General features: G+C 42.7%; 1 protein-coding gene across 2 annotated transcripts in view; it reads right to left on the bottom strand.

Moving 5' to 3' along the window:
• Window positions 1-841: 841 nt before the first annotated feature.
• Window positions 842-20,829, bottom strand: part of rev1 (REV1 DNA directed polymerase) — a 140,409-nt gene continuing 120,421 nt past the window's right edge. For both annotated transcript variants that reach the window (XM_078545666.1, XM_078545667.1), the window contains 2 exons: window positions 5,404-5,506; window positions 842-1,293 (listed from right to left, as the gene is read on the bottom strand). In XM_078545666.1, coding sequence (XP_078401792.1) covers window positions 1,182-1,293; window positions 5,404-5,506 — 215 coding nt within the window. In that variant the 3' untranslated portion in view covers window positions 842-1,181. The remainder of the gene's footprint in view (window positions 1,294-5,403; window positions 5,507-20,829) is intronic.

The raw sequence follows: 20,829 nt of genomic DNA, 5'->3' as shown, positions 1-20,829 counted from the left end.
GTAGGCCAGACTAGGTAAAGGCAGCGGATTTCCTTCTCTAAAGGGCAATAGTGAACCAGATAGGTTTTTATAACAATCAACAATGGTTTCATGGCCATCGTTAGACCTTTAATTTCAGATTTCTATTGAATTCAAACCCAGATATTGGATTTGAACCTGGATCCCTAGAGCATTACCTGGGGTCTCTGGATTACTAGTCCAGCGACAATACCACTACGCCATCGCTTCCCCATTGTGCATCTTTGGAATTCTCTATCCCAGAGGGCTGTGGCTGTTCAGTCATTGAGTGTGTTCAAGGCTGAGATTCATAAATTTTGGACCAAGTGAATCAAGGAATATGGGGATTGAAGGAAAATAGAGTTGAGAATGAAGATCAACCATGATCTTAAGAAATAGGAGCTCCTCCATTCAATGTTTTTTTAAATACTGGCACTCAATGAGAGTTTGTGTGAATAATTGACCCCCACTTTGCCACAGAACAGGACATTATTGGGAGAACTGTAGTCTACTGAGCAGTAAACAACCCAAAATTGTGTCTGGAGTTTTAAAAAAAAATGGGCATTTCAGTTTGTTTTCAAACAATATTAATTGTTTCCTACTACTAATTTTTCAGTTTCATTTGTATTTGTTTACAGTGTTGACATACCATTACTGAGGTAACCAAATTATAGATGATAGGAAATACGCAAAAAGTTTCTTAGGCTGAGAGCTGTAGGATTTAGCCAGTTGCAACTAACTACTTTCACTAAACAATATTGGACAGAAGTATCGTATCAACAGTTTGTGTTTGAAATGCCAATATACTATATAATTTAATTTTAAGTTAAAAAATTAGATGAGATTTGTGTTATAAATTCACAACAAACATTTTTTATTAAATAGAAGTAAACACTAAAAAACAAACTTTATAAACAACAATTTTGTAAATACAATGTATGCTACATACATGATACTTTATACAACACAATTATTTACATGCAACTCCAACAAGAATTTGGCACACAATTTTTGCCAAGAAAAAAATCTACAAAATGTTTTTTCAATATCAGAAATGTTTTCATAAAAACACAATGTGTTACTACCATGCAAATTTTAAGAGCTTCACAAAGGATTTATGGCACAAGATGGGAGCTCCAGGCTCCAGTGTATTAGGTTTTAAAAATATCACTAGCGTTGTCTTTTCATGTAAATTTCAACGTGCTTCCATAGATTTGCTGCATTACAACTTGAACATTGTCAAGAATGAAGTCAAAAGCCATGTTCCACAGGGAGTCTGCTGACTGCTGGATCAGCCTGTCAGAAAACAACAAATACATTGCTCTCAGAACATTATGTTTTGAAAAAATAAGTATAATTTTGCTTGCATTGCTCTCAGAGTGGTAAATAGCAACTGAATGCCACACCTATATACTATATGTTGACGTAACATTAAATAGACAAATAGACTTTGATGATGCATCAAAGTAGAGTGGCTAAAATATTTATGTAAAAATTTACTACACCTTTTTTGTGTGTATCAGATTATGTATGGCAAATAAAACACTACTTACCTGAGCAATAAAAACAGAATAACAAAACAAAAATTATAATTTATGGAAAGAGAAGAATTAATGTTTCAATTGTGAACCTACACCCAAAATGTTAATTCCTCTGTTGTTTGCTTAAGTGCTGCCTGACATGCTGAATATATCCAATACTGAAAGGTATTTGAGTATTTAGCAGAATCCAAGGTTTTCTATCAAAACCATGTTGGTCTGGAATTTCTGGTCACCATTACCATCACTATTACCAGCAATCTATTAAGAGACAAAAAGAGTGGAGCTCAACAATCTAGCATATGAAACTGTGTAAAACAAACCTCTAGCTTCAGGTGGCATTATCGACCACTATTTCTGAACAGCACTGCTTTGCAGTGGTAAGCAGTTAATATCCAACAAGGGACCAAATCTCTCTGAGATTCCTTATTATTATGCCATTGTGATACACCATGGGATATTTTCTATGTTAAAAATACATGGGTAGGTGGTTGTTTTGTTATCACAACAGTTCTGAAAGTCAGCCAAAGCTGTAACACCAGCTTTTACAGTGGGTCATCTATCTCCCTGTCTGGGTAGCTAAGCTGCTGGACTTTTTTTTAATCCTAGCAATTCATAAATATTTGATTGATTACCCATATCCATTTTATAATCCTCAAGGAGTGCCTTCCCTCTAACTCTTGTTGTACACTATCAATCTTCAACATATGGCATTGAATTTGCTGAAAACTTGTGCTGTAAATCCACAGCGTGCATCATTATCATGGTGCAGAAGTTTCAGAAAATTTTGTGTAAGTGACTCATGCCATTATGTACACCATGTCATAATTTTGCTGGCACTTTTGCGCTGCTTCAGAGGGAGCCTCATGGAAATAGTTGAACAGTTAAATGTGACTCCACCCCACTATTAAAATCAGTGAAGGGTTTACTGAATTAATGCCACTGATCACCACAACCACTTGGACCATTCGACAATGAACCTTGAAAGGTTCAGAATCAGTAATGTACTCAATCAGATTGGTTGGAGATGATTTTTACTGACTTATCCTGGGAACTTCATTGAAATCTTAATCCTCTAAAGTAAGTGATTTGACAGCCAGGCATGTTCTGAATAATTTCCTAAACATCTCCAAAGCTCTTGGCAAGGACTGACACCATGCATTTAGAAATTAAGTTGCCATTATCTAGCTTCTCTGCAAAACTATCTTTATTACCTAGTTTCCTTTCAAATTGTAAGTTCTGTGGTTAATGGTTCATCCTTTGACTCTCTTCCATAATCTTAAAGGTTCCCTAAGCTCCGCCCTTTTTTTCCCCATTTTGTTCATTCACCTATGTTCCTCCTTCATATCCATTACCACCTCCACGTGCCCACCCTTTTTTGACGATTCCACTATATATTTGTCAATTTCCTGCAAATCAAATGCACTTAATCTACACAAGCATGAATTTTATTTCTTCACTTCTCAGGTACAATTTCTTCATGTCTAACCAACAGCTACCACTTTTTATCTATGGTGGCTCCAGCCTTAGTCCTCCACCATCAGCATCATTTGAGTCAAAAGGAATTGAGGCAAGCAGCAGGAATATCACAACAAACAAGCATGTGCACCTCTGAACTGGAAATTGGGAGTAGAAAATGTAAGAGAGTAATTTGAGTGGAAAGAAGAAAAGAGTTCAAGAGGTGAAATGTGAACTGTGGTGAAAAGCAATAAATTACTGGAGATGGCAATGGGGAGGATTTGGGATTTTTAAGAGATGGCATAAATGTTGATATGTCAAATAATTAGGAAGCAAATGAAGTATGGTCCTGGCCTGCTTGAAATGAGAGGCCATTACAACACATGGCAGATGGCATTTTAAACTTTTCAGTTCTGTAAACTGGCCTAGATTTAAGATTTTATTTTAATAGGCTTTAGTGTGCTTGCTTAACTTGACCATTTTATTTTAAAGGCTTGTTACAATCATGTATTCTGCAACAAACCAAGTAGGTCAGGTTGCCATTCTGTACTAACTTGTGACCAGGAAAGAAGGCATGTTAATGCTGCTAACCTTTTACAAAAAGCTAAGTTAACATAGTACTGTGTAGTAGTCGCCAATTAGCAACAGGTGATTGTATTAGAAGAAAGTACCTCAATTACCCTGTAGTTGAAGGATAAGTAATTAATAACTGAATACTTAATAAGAGCCAGATTATATTTATTTCTGTATTGCATACAGAATGCAACAATGTCCCTATGTTCTTCGGGTTTAACTTTGAAACATAAAAGTGCTGTTGCAGAAGCTGTGAGAAAGGAATCTGAACTATCCATTATAGGCACTGTTCAGAACACACCAACATTGACTGGCCCAGTGCTGGTTCAATGAATGAGGCACTTGTGTGGTATTAAGATCAAAATACATCTTGAAATAATCTATCATTTTATGTTTAAGGCAATGCGTGCAAATAGCTAGAACCAGTGAAATTAACCCAGACAACATTATTGACCAATTAACCATTAACAATAACTATGGGTGAAGTTGGGGTGATGCCATTATGAAAGAGGGTTATGGGAACCATTTTATCAGGTGAAGGGAAACCGGTTGTATCGACAGATCCTCGAGGACAGCGGGAGTTTTCTGGCAGCGAGGGTATCGATAGTGAAGCAGTGGGCCCAGGGACAGAGACAGAATTCCTGTCAGTATGGACGCAGGATAGTACAGTTTCCTTTGAAGGCAGAGGTGAATACTTGCTGGCACAAAGGATTGAGGCTGTTTTCTGCTTCTTCTGGGCTGTCCATCCACTTGAAGGCATGAAATTCTGAGGGACAATGGGAGTTTCCTGTCAGCGCAGGGCTTGATGTAGTGCTTAATTGATGTGTACTTTTATTTTCTTTTATTAGTTAATTGATAAGTGTATTGTTGTTTATTTTGCTTATGTTCAATAAACTTTGATATTATTTGCTAATTCACTGCCTGAATCTTTGTCTGATGCTTATATCTCTGTTGAACTAAATCAGTTTAAAGGCTTAATTTGGGAACCAGTAATTAGGCATGCAGCTAAATTAAATCAAATCTAAATTTATTCAAAACACCACTTTTAAACCGACAGTTCCAATTATTTTAAAGAAATACCAGAGTCAAAAGAACAATTCCATGTGTGCTACCAGCAGAGGATAAAACTATTTAGCATCCAAACATCTTTATAACGTACAGAAGGAAACATTAACATTTGCTGTCAGATCAGCAATCTCAAAATATAGTTGCTCAGCATACTTTTTTTTTGCGTCTAGAACCTGGAATTGAATTCAGCCACAGTGATGAATAAAAGCTCATCTTTTGGCTGTGTTCAATATGAAATAAGATTTATCAATTGTAACCCAACTTTTAGAGGGAATGCGTTCACGCAAAACTTGGAGTAATCTGACCCTAAATTTCTAATGTCACAGGATGATTACATTGCTGTGATGCAATCACATTGCTAAACTATAATGGACTTGAGATCCATCCTTAGCCATTTTCTTGGAGAAGAGTATCAGAAACTTAACTCTGTATCTAACTTTACTATATGTTTGACCTGTGACTGCTTCAGGTAGACAATGGGTGACTGGAATGTAAACGTGCTTCTCATACTAATAGCCTTTGATTTGGTGAGGAGAAAACCAAAAGAAAATTGAAAAAAATAGTCTGCAGAGACTAAGAGACTGCATCACTGAAATTTGAAATGTCTTAGAAATGTACAAAAATAAGTTCTATGTCATTGATTATAAAATACTTTGCAAAGACCCAAAGACTATTCTTAAACTGAGTCCAACAAAAAGTAGAAAATTATTTTGAAAAGTGTACTTATTCTAGAAATCATAAAACATGACATACATCTCAACAAGTTTACCTTTTCATGTACTTAATAACTAGGTCTAACTTCTCCAGGTCTTTTTCTTCAATGAGGTCAGTGCAATACTTTACAACCTGCAGAATGTCCTCTTCCACTGGCTCTGAACAAAGACAAAAGATAACTGCATTAGAAATTAAAGTGCTGAGAAAAACATTAACGTTCACTTACAGAATTTTATTTTTAGGAGGCATTCAACACTCTATCCAAAATACTACCTACAATACCCAGCAGCATACTCAATATCTGAAACCATTCCCGCTACTACCTTAAAACACAAATTAAACAAAATAAGTGGCAAGCATTTTCATCCTAATCTGCACTAAAATGACTATTCTAGCATCCAAATCTAACTGAGCATCAAAAGATGTGCCATGCGGTGGTACAACTTGAGTCATCCCAAACATTCCAGTTCAGTGGCCCTGTGAACCCACGATCAGGCACATGAACATAGTTGTGGCGGACAAGGAATGACTAGTCACTCACGTAGATAACCCAAGTGACTGGCTCTTGTTCTCTCTTTCATTTGGGCAATGTTACTTAAGAAGGGTATTTTGTAGAATCAGTTGTGTCTGAAAATGGCAAGATGTATTTTTAAAATTCATTCATGGAATGTGTGCTTCGCTGGCTGGGCCAGCATTTATTGCCCATCCCCAGTTGCCCTTGAGAAGGTGCTGGTGAGCTGCCTTCTTGAACCGCTGCAGTCCATTTGGTGTAGGTACACCTACAGTGCTGTTAGGAAGGGAGTTCCAGGATTCTGACCCAGCAACAGCGCAGGAACAGCAATATATTTCCAAGTCAGGATGGTGAGTGACTTGGAGGGGAACTTCCTGGTGGTGGCGTTCCCATCTATCTGCTGCCATTGTCCTTCTAGATGATAGTGGTCATGGGTTTGGAAGATGCTGTCGAAGGAGCCTTGGTAAATTCCTGCTGTGCATCTTGTAGATGGTACACACTGCTGCTACCGTGCGTTGGTGGTGGAGGAAGTGAATGTTTGTGGATGTGGTGCCAATCAAGCGGGCTGCGTTGTCCTGGATGGTGTCAAGCTTCTTGAGTGTTGTGGGAGTTGCACTCATCTGGGCAATTGGGATGTATTCCATCACACTCCTGACTTGTGCCTTGTAGATGGTGGACATGCTTTGGGGAGTCGTGAGGTGAGTTACTCGTCGCACAATTCCTAGCCTCTGACCTCTTGTTGTAGCCACAGTATTTACATGGTTATTTCAGTTCAGTTTCTGGTCAATGGCAACCCCCAGGATGTTGATAGTGGGGGATTCAGTGATGGTAGTGCCATTGAACATCAAGGGGCGATGGTTGGATTCTCTCTTGCTGGAGATGGTCATTGCCTGGCACTTGTGTGGCGGAAAGTTACTTGCCACTTGTGAGCCCAAGCCTGGATATTGTCCAGGTCTTGCTGCATTTGGACATGGGCTGCTTCAGTACCTGAGGAGTTGCGGGTGGCGCTGAACATTGTGCAATCATCAGTGAGCATCTCCACTTCTGACCTTATGATGAAAGGAAGGTCACTGGTGAAGCAGTTGAAGATGGTTGGGCCGAGGGCACTAGCCTGAGGAACTCCTGCGGGGATGTCCTGGAACTGAGATGATTGACCTCCAAATACCACAACCATCTTCCTTTGTGCTGGTATGACTCCAACCAGTGGAGAGCTTTCCCCCAATTCCCATTGACTCCAGTTTTGCTGGGACTCCTTGATGTCATACTTGGTCAAATGGTGCCTTGATGTCAAGGGCAGTCACTCTCACATCGCCTCTGGAGGTCAGCTCCAGTCCATGTTTGAGCCAAGGCTATAATGAGTGATCGCGGTGGAATCCAAACTAAGCAATATTGAGCAGGTTATTGCTAAGCAGGTGCCACCTGATAGCACTGTTGATGACTCTCTTCCATCATGTTACTGATAATCGAGAGTAGACTGATGGGGCGGTAATTGTCCGGGTTGGATTTGGCCTGCTCTATGTGTACAGGACACACCTGGGCAACTTTCCACATGCTGGGTAGATGCCAGTGTTATAGCTGTACTGAAACAGCTTGGCTAGGGGCATGGCAACTTCCAGAGCATAAGTCTTCAGTGCTATTGCTGGAATATTGTCAGGGCCCATAGCCTTTACAGTATCCAGTGCCTTCAGCCGTTTCTTGATATCACGTGGAGCGAATTGAATTGGCTGAAGAACTGGCATCTGTGATCCTGGGGACCTCCGGAGGCCAAGATGGATCATCCACTCTGCACTTCTGGCTGAAAATTGTTACAAATACTTCAGCCTTATCTTTTGCACTGATGTGCTGTGCTCCCTCATCATTGAGGATAGGGATATTTGTGGATCTGCCTCCAGTGAGTTAATTGTCCACCACCATTCATAACTAAATGTGGTAGGACAGCAGAGCTTAGATCTGATCCGCTGGTTGTGGGATCGCTTAGCTCTGTCTATCGCATCCTGCTTACGCTGCCTGGCATGCAAGTAGTCCTGAGCTGTAACGTCGCCAGGTTGACACCTCATTTTTAGGTATGCCTGGTGTTGCTCTTGCACTCTTCAGTGAACCAGGGTTGATCCCCTGGCTTGGTGGTAATGGTAGAATGAGGGATATGCTGGGCCATGAGGTTACACATTGTGGTTGAGTACAATTCTGCTGCTGGGGGTATCCTCAATGTGAAAACAGGGCTTCATCTCCACAAGGGCTGTGCGGTGGTCACTCCTACCGATACTGTTATGGGCAGATGCATCTGTGGGAGGCCGACTGGTGATGATGAGGTCAAGTATGTTTTTCCCTCTTGGTTCCCTCACCAATCGTCACAGACCCAATCTAGCAGCTATGTCCTTCAGGACTGGGCCAGCTCGGTCAGCAGTGGTGCTACTGAGCCACTCTTCGTGATGCACATTGAAGTTCCCCTACCCAGAGTAATTCTGCGCCCTTGCGGCCCTCAGTGCTTCCTCTAAGTGGTGTTCAACATGAAGGAGCACTGATTCATCAGCTGAGGAGAGGCCAATAAGTGGTAATCAGGAGGTGGTTTCCTTGCCCTTGTTTGATGTGATGCCATGAGACTTCATGGAGTCCAGAATTGATGTTGAGTACTCCTAGGGCAACACCTTCCTGACTGTATACCACTGTGTGCCACTTCTGCTGGGTCTGTCCTGCTGCTGTGACAGGACATGACCAAAGAAGGTGAAGGAAGTGTCTGGGACATTATCTGTAAGGTGTGAGTATGACTATGTCAGGCTGCTGATTGACCAGTCTGAGGGACAGCTCTCCCCATTTTGGGATGACCTGCGATACATTAGAGTCTTTCTGTCTAATATTTGTGCTACCTAAAGAAGGAAACCCTGGAAAAAAAATTCAGCATAAATACAGATGTAACGTGACTGCGTCATTTAATAAAGGTGTTAGTGAGAATTAAAAAGGAGCCCTTGAAAATAGAAGTAGCAGCCCCCCAGAAATCAAAAAGTAGCTCTTGGTAAAAACAAAATAATTTTGACCCTTGTGGGCAGCTGTTGCTTTTTGAATATAATAAAAGTGTCAGTGTGGAAGTTTTTTATGGATACAGAGAAAAGCTAAGCTTACAATTCGGTTTTTATTATAGGAGGAATTTCTGAAACGTGTTCAGGAGAACTTCTTCACCCAGCATCTTGGTCCAATTCGGAAGGAGGCATTGCTGGACCTGTTACTGAGGAATGAGGTGAGCCAGGTGGACTAAGTGTCTGCGGGAGAACATTTGGGTAAGAGTGATATAATATCATAAGATTTAGATTAGTAATGGAGCAGAGTAAGGAACAATCTAAAGTACATGAAAGTAGTTCTGATGATAGGTCAATGGCCTGAAATGTTATCTCTGTTTTTCTCTGCACAGATGCTGCCAGACCCGCTAACTATTTCCAGCATTTTATGTTTTTATTTTAATCTAAAGTAGAACTACTAAGTTGGAAGAGGACTAACCTCAATAGGTTGAGAGGGGACCTAGCCAGGGTAAATGGAACCAAAGTTTGACAGGAAAAACTGTAATGGAACTTGGTATCCTTCAGTCTCGTAAGATTATGGTTTGTACCGCTGTGGTCAACAATGGGTGATTTTTAAGGAAGCTGCTTCAGGTTCAGGCTAGGTATATCCCAAAATGGGAAGGTAGTAGGGGAATCAAGGCCAAAGGTTCCTTGGATGATGAGGGAGATAGAGAATATGATGAAACAAAAAATGGTGTATGATGCAAGTAGGGTGAATTCTTCAAGGGAGAACCAGGCCAAAGTTGAGAGGGAAGTGAAGAACAAAAGGCGAGTGACAGAGAATATGAGAATAGAATGTAATTAACATTAAAAGGCGACACCCAGGATGCAAATAATTAACAGGTGATAAGGAATGGGTGGGGCCTATTAGGGACAAAGGAGGTGATATATCTTGAGGCACGCAGAGCAAAGCTGGAATACTTGATGAGAACTTTGTATCTGTGTTTTCTGAGGAGGATGCTGACAAAATATCAGTAGAACGGTTAGATGCAACGGATGGGGTGAAAATTGATAGGTATGATGTACTGGAAAGGCTGGCTTCACTTAGAGAGGCTAAGTCTCTTGGTCCTGATGGTTTACATCCCAGGTTGCTAAGGAAAGTTAGAGTGAAAAAAAGTTTGCTATAATCTTCCAATCTTCCCTAGGTACACTGGGGGTGCCACTGAATTGGACAATGGCAACTATGATACCCTTGTATAAGAAAGGGTGAAGGACATGCCAAGTAACTACAGGACATTCATTTTAACATCGGTGACGGGTAAGGTTTCAGAAATAATAATCAAAGAAAAAAATTAAGAGGCATTTGGAGAGGTTTGAGTTAAATTAAGGGGTCACGTTTGACAAATTGAATTGAATTTTCTGATGAAGCAACACAAAAGGTTGATGAAGTGAATGCTGTCGAATGCTTCCTTAAAACCCCTATTGAGAAAGTGCTGCATGAAGGTTGGTTAACAACTTGAGGCGCATGGAATAGCAAGATCAGTGTCAGCTTGGATGGAAAATTGGCTTAAGGGCAGAAAACAGTGAGTCTTGGAAAATGAAAACAGAATTACCTGGAAAAACTCAGCAGGTCTGGCAGCATCGGTGGAGAAGAAATTAGTTAACGTTTCGAGCCTTCACGACCCTTCGGCAGAACTGAAGCATAGTTAGGAGAAAGGAGAAATATAAGCTGGTTTAAGGTGGGGGGGGTGGGGGGAGAGAGAAGTTGAGGGTGTGGTGATTGTGGAGATAAGCAAGCAGTGATAGGAGCAGATAATCAAAAGATGTCACAGACAAAAGGATCAAGGAGGTGTTGAAGGTGGTGATATTTATCTAAGAAAAGTGCTAATTAAGAATGGAAGACAGGACACTCAAAGTACAGCTCTAGTGGGGGTGGGGTGGAAAGACTAACAAGGTTTTAGTTTTAGATTTAAAAATAGTGGAAATAGGTGGGGAAAGAAGAATCTATATAAATTATTGAAAAAAAAGGGGAGGGGGGAGAAACGGGGTGGGGATGGGGGGAGGGGGAGTTTAAGATCTAAAGTTGTTGAATTCAATATTCAGCCCGGAAGGCTGTAAAGTGCCTAGTCGGAAGATGAGGTGCTGTTCCTCCAGTTTGCGTTGGGCTTCACTGGAACAATGCAGCAAGCCAAGGACAGACATGTGGGCAAGAGAACAGGGTGGAGTGTTAAAATGGCAAGCGACAGGGAGGTTTGGGTCTTTCTTGTGGACAGACCACAGGTGTTCTGCAAAACGGTCGCCCAGTTTGCGTTTGGTCTTTCCAATGTAGAGGAGACCGCATTGGGAGCAACGAATGCAGTAGACTAAGTTAGGGGAAATGCAAGTGAAATGCTGCTTCACTTGAAAGGAGTGTTTGGGCCCTTGGACGGTGAGGAGAGAGGAAGTGAAGGGGCAGGTGTTGCATCTTCTGCGTGGGCATGGGGAGGTGCCATAGGTGGGGGTTGAGGAGTAGGGGGTGATGGAGGAGTGGACCAGGGTGTCCCGGAGGGAACGATGCCCCTTCACTTCCTCTCTCCTCACCGTCCAAGGGCCCAAACACTCCTTTCAAGTGAAGCAGCATTTCACTTGCATTTCCCCTAACTTAGTCTACTGCATTCGTTGCTCCCAATGCGGTCTCCTCTACATTGGAGAGACCAAACGCAAACTGGGCGACCGCTTTGCAGAACACCTGCGGTCTGTCCACAAGAAAGACCCAAACCTCCCTGTCGCTTGCCATTTTAACACTCCACCCTGTTCTCTTGCCCACATGTCTGTCCTTGGCTTGCTGCATTGTTCCAGTGAAGCCCAACGCAAACTGGAGGAACAGCACCTCATCTTCCGACTAGGCACTTTACAGCCTTCCGGGCTGAATATTGAATTCAACAACTTTAGATCTTAAACTCCCCCTCCCCCCATCCCCACCCCGTTTCTCCCCCCTCCCCCTTTTTTTCAATAATTTATATAGATTCTTCTTTCCCCACCTATTTCCATTATTTTTAAATCTAAAACTAAAACCTTGTTAGTCTTTCCACCCCACCCCCACTAGAGCTGTACTTTGAGTGTCCTGTCTTCCATTCTTAATTAGCACTTTTCTTAGATAAATATCACCACCTTCAACACCTCTTTGATCCTTTTGTCTGTGACATCTTTTGATTATCTGCTCCTATCACTGCTTGCTTATCTCCACAATCACCACACCCTCAACTTCTCTCTCCCCCCGCCCCCCCACCTTAAACCAGCTTATATTTCTCCTTTCTCCTAACTATGCTTCAGTTCTGCCGAAGGGTCGTGAAGGCTCGAAACGTTAACTGATTTCTTCTCCACCGATGCTGCCAGACCTTCTGAGTTTTTCCAGGTAATTCTGTTTTTGTTTTGGATTTCCAGCATCCGCAGTAGCTTTTAGCTTTTTGTTTTTAGTCTTGGAAAATGGTTGTTTTTCAGACTGGAGTGTGATACACTGTGGTGTTCCCCAAGGTTCAGTGCCAGGACCACTACATATTATATATAAAATGATATAAATAATTTGGATATTGGAATACAGAATAAAATCACAAAATTTGCCAATGATACAAAATTTGGAGGTGTGGCAGATAGTGAGGATGATGCCAATTGACCACAACAGGACATAGGCAGACAAGTGACAGATGGGATTTAATACAGAGGAGCATGAGGTGATGCATATTGGCAGAGGGACAGGAAGAGACAATATAGACTTAATGGCACAGTTTTAAAGAGTACCCAGGAAAAGGGGACCTGGGAGTTCACATGCATAGATTTTTTTTAAGGCGGCAGGACTTTAAGAGTGAATAAAGGCATCAGGTACAAAAGCAGGGAAGTCATGCTGAACCTTTGTAAAGCTATAGCTAGGCCACAACTAGAGTATTGTATCCAGTTCTGATCACCACACTTTCGGAAGGATGTGAAGTTCTTTTGGGGGTGCAGAGGGGGTTTACCAGAATGTTTCCAGGAATGAGGGATTATAGCTATAAGGTTAGGTTGTAGAAACTATGATTGTTGCCCTTGGAGCAAAGGAGGCTGAGCGGAGATTTGTTAGAAGCGTACAAAGTTATGACAAATTTGGATATGGTAGACAAAGAAAAGCTGCTCCCATTAGCTGATGGCACAAGAACTAAAGGATGCAGATTTAAGGCTTTGGGCAAAAGATACAGGGAGGATGTGAGGAAGAACCTTTTTACTCAGAGATTGATAATGACCTGGAACTTGCTGCATACAAGGGTGATGACAATGAAAACAATCAATGAATTGAAAAGAAAATTGGACTGGTACTTGAGGGAAATAAACTTGCAGGGTTACAAGATATAGAGTACCGAGCATCCTCATCTTCCACCTCGCCAACTTCCATCTTCAACAGATTATCCTCTGTCATTTCTGGCACCTCCAGTGTGGTAGCATCACCAAATACATCTTCCCTTCCCCTCCTCTTCAGCATTCCGAAGGGACTGCTCCCCTGTGACACCCTGGTCCACTCTTCAATCACCTCTTCCATTCACGTGGCACCTTTCCATGCAAGTGCAGGAGAGACAACACCTACTTTCACCTACTCCTCTCTCAGTCCAAGGCCCCAAATATTACTTATAGATGAAACAGCGATTTACATGTACCACTTTCAATTTAGTATACTGTATTTGCTGCTCAGGCAGTCTACTGTGCACTGGGAAGACCAAGCGCAGATTGGGTGATTGTTTGCCGAACACCTCTGTTTAGCCCGTAAGCATGACCCTGTGCTTTCAGTTGCTTGTCACTTTAATTCTCCATCTTGCTCTCATGCTGACCTTTCTGCTTCTAGCCTCCTGCAGTGTTTTAATGAAGCTCAAAGTAAGCTTGTGGAACAGAATTCTAGCTTCCCATTAGAACTTTACAGCCTTTCGGGCTCAACACGGAGTTCAACAATTTCAGACTATAATCTCTGCCACCAATTTGCTTTCCTTTTCCTTTCCAGGTTTCTGCTATACTCTAGTTTTTTTCTCTTGATTTTGCTGTCGGTTTGGCAGCTATTCACAATTCTGCCATTCACAGTTCCCTTAGATACACCTTTTGCTTCTTTACTTGTTCCATTAACACACCCTTTGGCCCCACACCACCAACTCTTTTGACAGTTACTATTTCCTGTCCTCCACCTTCCATTTTGTTCTTTCTCCACCCCCCCCTACTTTTACTTAAAACCTATTACATTTTTAACTTTTCCTAGTTCTAATGAAAGGTCATTGACCTGAAACGTTAACTTTGTTTCCCTCTCCACTGGTGCTGCCTGACCTAATGAATACATGTAGCTTAATTTTCACAATAAATCTCAAATATTTTTATGAGATACTTTAAGATGTGAAGACCACGGCTGCTGGTAATCTTCCAGAATCAAATTTGAACTTATTTGGAGATGAATGAGCCTGAAATTGTAAATGCCTAAAGATTTCCATCTGAAGAAACATTAGAATTAAGCAATTCTTCAACATAATGCACTGGAAATATATGCTGTTCTTTAATGGGGCTTGTACTGCCCTGGCAATGGACTGAATCTGCCACATAAATTTTGTCATGCATACCTGGTACACACTCTTATTTGTATAATGTTTGGTAATTTATTTATTTATTATTCATTCACGGGATGTGGGCTTCACTGGCTGAGCCAACATTTATTGCCCATCCCTAATTGCCCATGAGAAGGTGCTGGCGAGCTGCCTTCTTGAACTGCTGCAGTCCATGTGGTTTAGGTACACCCAGAGTGCTGTTAGGAAGGGAGTTCCAGGATCTTGGCCCAGCGACAGTGAAGGAACGGCAATATATTTCCAAGTCAGGATGGTGAGTGACTTGGAGGGGAACTTGCAGGTGGTGGTGTTCCCATCGATCTGCTGCCTTTGTCCTTCCAGCTGGTAGTGGTCGTGGGTTTGGAAGGTGCTGTCTAAGGAGCCTTGGTGAATTCCTGCAGTGCATCTTGTAGATGGTACACACTGCTACTACTGTGCGTCGGTGGTGGAGGGAGTGAATGTTTGTGGATGTAGTGCCAATCAAGCAGACTGCTTTGTCCTGGGCGGTGTCCAGCTTCTTCAGTGTTGTAGGAGCTGCACTCATCCAGGCAAGTGGGGAGTATTCCATCACATTCCTGACTTGTGTCTTGTAGATGGTGGACAGGCTTTGGGGTGTCAGCAGGCGATATACTCGTCGCACGATTCCGAGCCTCTGACCTGCTCTTGTAGCCACAGTATTTATATGGCTAGTCCAGTTCAGTTTTTGGTCAATGGTAACCCCCAGGATGTTGATAGTGGGGGATTCAGTGAAGGTAATGCCATTGAACATCAAGGGGCGATGCTTGAATTCTCTCTTGTTGGAGGTGGTCACTGCCTGACACGTGTGTGGCACGAATGTTATTCACCACTTGTCAGCCCAAGCCTGGATATCGTCCAGGTCTTGCTGCATTTGGACATGGACTGCTTCAGTATCTGAGGTGTCGCGAATGGTGCTGAACATTGTTCGCTGATGATTGCACATCGCCATTTCTGACCTTATGATGGAAGGAAGGTAATTGATGAAACAGCTAAAGATGGTTGGGCCTAGGACACTACCCTGAGGAACTCCTGCAGTGATGTCCTGGAGCTGGGATGACTGACCTCCAACACCCACAACCATCTTGCTTTGTCTTAGGTATGACTCCAACCAGCGGAGAATTTTCCCCCCATTCCCATTGACTCAGGTTTTGCTTGGGCTCCCTGATGCCACAAATGCTGCCTCGATGTCAAGAGCAGTCACTTTCACCTCACCTCGGGAGTTCAGCTCTTTTGTCCATGTTTGAACCAAGGCTGTAACAAGGTCAGGAGCTGAATGGACCTGGTGGAACCCAAACTGGGCATCAGTGAGCAGGTTATTGCTAAGCAAGTGCCGCTTGATAGCACTGTTGATGACCCCTTCCATTACTTTACTGATGATAGAGAATAGACTGATGAGGCGGTAATTGGCCAGGTTGGATTTGTCCTGCTTTTCGTGTACAGGACATACCTGGGCAAATTTCCACATAGCCAAGTAGATGCCAGTGTTGTAGCTGTACTGGAACAGCTTGGCTAGGGGCGCAACAAGTTCTGGAGCACAAGTCTTCGGTACTATTGCCGGAATGTTGTCAGGGCTCATAGCCTTTGCAGTATCCAGTGCCTTTAGCCATTTCTTGATATCACGTGGAGTGAATTAAATTGGCTGAAGACTGGCATCTATGATGCTGGGGACCTCTGGAGGATGACGAGATGGATCATCCACTTGGCACTTCTGGCTGAAGATTGTAGCAAATTCAACCTTACCTTTTGCACTGCTGTGCTGGGCTCCCCCATCATTGAGGATGGGGATATTTGTGGAACCTCCCCCTCTACTGAGTTCTTTAATTGTCCACTGACATTCACGACTGGACGTGGCAGGACTGATGAGCTTAGACCTGATCCGTTGGTTGTTTTAGGCTTTTAATATATCTGTTAGTAGATGTTGATAAAATGTTTCCCCTACAATTATTTCTTAATTTGCATAGGTCTGTCTAACACTTGCTGCTTATGCTATTTGGCACGCAAGTAGTAGCTTCACCAGGTTGACACCTCATTTTTAGGCATGCCTGGTGCTGCTCCTGGCATGCTCTCCTGCACTCTTCATTGAACCAGGGTTGATCCCCTGGCTTGATGGTGATGGTAGAGTACAGATTGCGTTCGAGTACAATTCTGCCGCTGATGATGGCCCACAGTGCCTCATGGATGATCCTGAGTTGCTAGATCCATTCGAAATCGGGTGGTCTGTCCTGCCCAGATGGTGATGGAGGAGTCTGGGACATTTTCTGTAAAGTGCGATTCTGTGAGGATGACTACATCAGGCTGATGCTTGGCTACTCTGTGAGACAGCTCGATGCCGGGTGGTCTGTCTAGTTTCTTTCCTTTTTTGTGTCATTGTAGTGGTTTGGTACATCTGAGTGGCTTGCTAGGCCATTTCAGAGGGCATTGCTGTGGTTCTGGAGTCACATGTAGGCGAGACCAGGTAAGGACGGCAGATTTCCTTCCTTAAAGGGCATTAGTGAACCAGATGGGTTTTTGCAACAATCGACAACGGTTTCATGGTTTCAAGTTTTTACTGAATTCAAATTCCACCATCTGCCGTGGTGGGATTCGAACTCGGCTCCCAAGAGCATTACCCTGGGTCTCTGGATTACTAGTCCAGCGACAATATCACTATGCCATCGCCTCCCCCTATTCAAAAACATAACTTAATTTGGCTGGATATCATTCTAAAACAAGCACCCTATTTTAATTATTTTGCGAACTAAGTCACCACTGATCATAAACTGGGTGGTTAATAATACCCAAAGTTTATGCAATGGGTTTAAAGATCTAGTTTCAGAGATTAAGAATCTTTGTATTATGTATTTTTAAAATATTTGTGGATATGTACATTTCTGATCTTTAAAAAATTGCCTTGGTAATTACAGTGAGAAATTTCTGTTTCCTTATGAAGGAAAGTATACACAACCTGTTTGGTATCACTGGAATGTAGCTAGCCTCAATTGAACATTAGGCATTAGGTAATGAATTGCTGTCTAATTTGCTGTTCTATTTTTGTTTTTGCATAATTTTATATGTCAAATCACAAATTCAAGATTATAGACTCTATTTTTTCCTCTGGTTGAGATCTGGAATGAAGAGTTATGTAGTAATTTTCCAGTGCATAGATGAATGGTACAAAAGTCGTTGAGTTCATTGTTCACTAGTTACAATGCTAACTCAGATATTTCTCAAAGTCAATTTTTGGTTCATAGGAAGCATGTACTTGCTTATGGAAGCTGGTTTTAGCACTGAAGCCAAGGTACTGTGTTGTGTATTGTTTTGTTCCTGTACATTTTCTTCCAGTTGAAAATGCACCAGTAAAAGAACAGGGATTTCTTTTAAAAGTGGCTCACTTTGGCTCCAACCATATTTACACAAGACTATGATTTGGTTTCATCTTATATAATTGAAGGTTTTTTTTTGTTTCTCTTACTTGCAGCTGGTACATCAGTACCACAGCTAGAAATACTGAAATGGTTAAAGGTTGCTCATTCCCAGAATGTTTTAAGGTTTGATTTGTGTGGGTACTATTTAATTAACACTCTGTAGTTGCTGGCTGAAAGGACAGGACATAGATTTGTATCACTCAAAATGGTTATCCATGGTAGCTTTGATAAGAAATGGAAAAATGATGAACAAGATGAAAACACATTGATGTCTCTTGTTTTGAAGGATGTACATTCTTTGAGGATTTTGTTCACAATAATACTTGTTATTCCACTGCAATGCTTATCATGATATAATCAATCATCAGTGACAGGATTTTGCAAGAAATGGCTTTTAATGATCTTGGGTTTTCTTTAACAATTTGTAGAATCACAGAATCACACAGTGCAGAAGAGGCCCTTCGGCCCATCGAATCTGCACCAACACGTGAGAAACACCTGACCTACCTACCTAATCTCATTTACCAGCACTTGGTCCATAGCCTTGAATGTAATGACGTGTCAAGTGCTCATCCAGGTACTTTTTAAAGGATGTGAGGCAACCCGCCTCCACTACCCTCCCAGGCAGTGCATTCCAGACTGTCACCACCCTCTGGGTAAAAGGGTTTTTCCTCACATCCCCCCATAACCCTCACCTTGAACTTATGTCCCCTCGTGACTGACCCTTCAACTAAGGGGAACAGCTGCTCCCTATCCACCCTGTCCATGCCCCTCATAATCTTGTACACCTCGATCAGATCGCCCTTCAGTCTTCTCTGCTCCAACGAAAACAACCCAAGTCTATCCTACCTCTCTTCATAACTTAAATGTTTCATCCCAGGCAACATCCTGGTGAATCTCCTCTGCACCCCCTCCAGTGCAATCACATCCTTCCTATAGTGTGGCGACCAGAACTGCGCACAGTACTCCAGCTGTGGCCTCACCAAGGTTCTATACAACTCCAACATGACCTCCCTACTTTTATAATCTATGCCTCGATTGATAAAGGCAAATGTCCCATATGCCTTTTTCACCACCCCACTAACATGCCCCTCCGCCTTCAGAGATCTATGGACACACACGCCAAAGTCCCTTTTTTCCTCAGAACTTCCTAGTGTCATGCCGTTCATTGAATACTTCCATATCAAATTACTCCTTCCAAAGTGCATCACCTCACACTTTTCAGGGTTAAATTGCATCTGCCACTTATCTGCCCATTTGACCATCCCGTCTATAGCTTCCTGTAGCCCAAGACACTCAACTCCACTGTTAACCACAATGTGCTTGCACACGAACAGGGGAGAGACCTCATTGTGAGTGAGACACAGCCAGAGTGAGTGTGGGTATTGGCAATTTGGTGCACAGTGGGAATTCGATGCATAGGGGAAGAGGTGCTCTTTGCATTTTTTCTTTGCTATCCAACTGCTTAAATCTTCAGAGAGTGGTCTTGCCCTGCTGCAGCAGTAGAGGCTACAAGGGAAAGGAATGACTGGTAAGTAGTGGGTAAGGTCGGGTGAGTATTTACTACTTTTATCGCTTATAGTTTAAGGTCTTTTGCGGTTTATAGTTTGTATATTCTGTAGTAATAAGGATCTGGAAAGAACGGCCCTAGAGTAATTGATTTAAAAGGTTTAATTTAAAGGGATAAGTCATGGCAGGAGAGCTCAAAGCCATGGTGTGCTCCTCGTGCTCCATGTGGAAAGCCGGGAACATTTCCAATGCCCGGGACCAGCATGTGTGCAGGAAGTGTGTCCAGCTGCAGCTCCAGGAAGTTCGGGTTTCAGAGCTGGAACTACGGCTGAGGACACTGTGGAGCATCCGCGCGTTTGAGAGCATCATGGATAGCACGTTTAGAGAAGTGGTCACGCTGCAGCTGAAGGGACTTGAGGAAGGAAGGGAATGGGTGACCACCAGGCAATCCAAGAGAAACAGGCAGGTAGTTCAGGAGTTCCCTGGGGCCCCGCTCGCAAATCAGTATTCCATTTTGGAGGCTGATGAGGGTGCTGGTTTCTCCAGGGAGTGCAGACAGAGCCAAGCTTCTGGCACCACAAGCAGCCTGTCTGTACAGGAGGGGAGGAAGAGCAATAGTAATAGGGGATTCTATAGTCAGCAAAACAGATAGGCGCAACTGTGGCTGTCAACGTGAATCCAGGATGGTGTGTTTGCCTCCCTGGTGCCAGGGTCCGGGATGTCACTGAGCGGTTGCAGGGCATCCTGAAGGGGGAAGGTGATAAGGCAGAGGTCATGGTACATGTTAGTATCAATGACATAGGTAGAAAGAGGGATGAGGTCTTGCATCAAGAATTCAGGGAGTTAGGCAGTAGACTAAAAAGCAAGACCTCTCGGGTTGTAATCTCTGGATTACTCCCAGTGCCACGTGCTAGCGAGCTCATAAATAAGAGAACAGCGCAGATGAATATGTGGCTTAAGTGTTGGAGCAGGAGGGAGGGATTTAGATTCCTGGATCACTGGGACCGTTTCTGGGGAAGGTGTGACCTGTACAAGCGGGAGGGTCTACATCTGAACCAGAGAGGGACTAACATCCTTGTGGACGGGTTTGCTAGTGCTGTTGGGAGGAGTTTAAACTAATTCAGCAGGGGGAGGGGACACAATGTTAGCAGAATAGGGACACATCATAATACAGTAAAACAATCAAGTCAGAGGAAGTACAGCTGCATTAAGTTTCAGGGGAGTAAGGCAAGGCTGGATGGCCTCTACTTTAATGCCAGGAGTATTACAGGTAAAACGGATGAGTTAAGGGTGAGGGTTGACACGTGGAATTGTGATATAGTAGCCATCACTGAAACATGGTTGAGGGAGGGGCAGGATTGGCAGCTCAACATTCCGGGATATAGAATCTTCAGGCGAGACAGGGGAGGGGGTAAAAGAGGAGGAGGCATTGCATTATTAGTTAAGGAGTCAGTTACTGCAGTAAAG

The sequence above is a fragment of the Cetorhinus maximus genome, chromosome 7 (genome assembly GCF_964194155.1).
Source record: "Cetorhinus maximus chromosome 7, sCetMax3.hap1.1, whole genome shotgun sequence".
Taxonomy (NCBI): domain Eukaryota; kingdom Metazoa; phylum Chordata; class Chondrichthyes; order Lamniformes; family Cetorhinidae; genus Cetorhinus; species Cetorhinus maximus.
The sequence above is the reverse complement of the archived record's forward strand: the minus strand, read 5'-3'. Positions and strand labels throughout refer to the sequence as shown.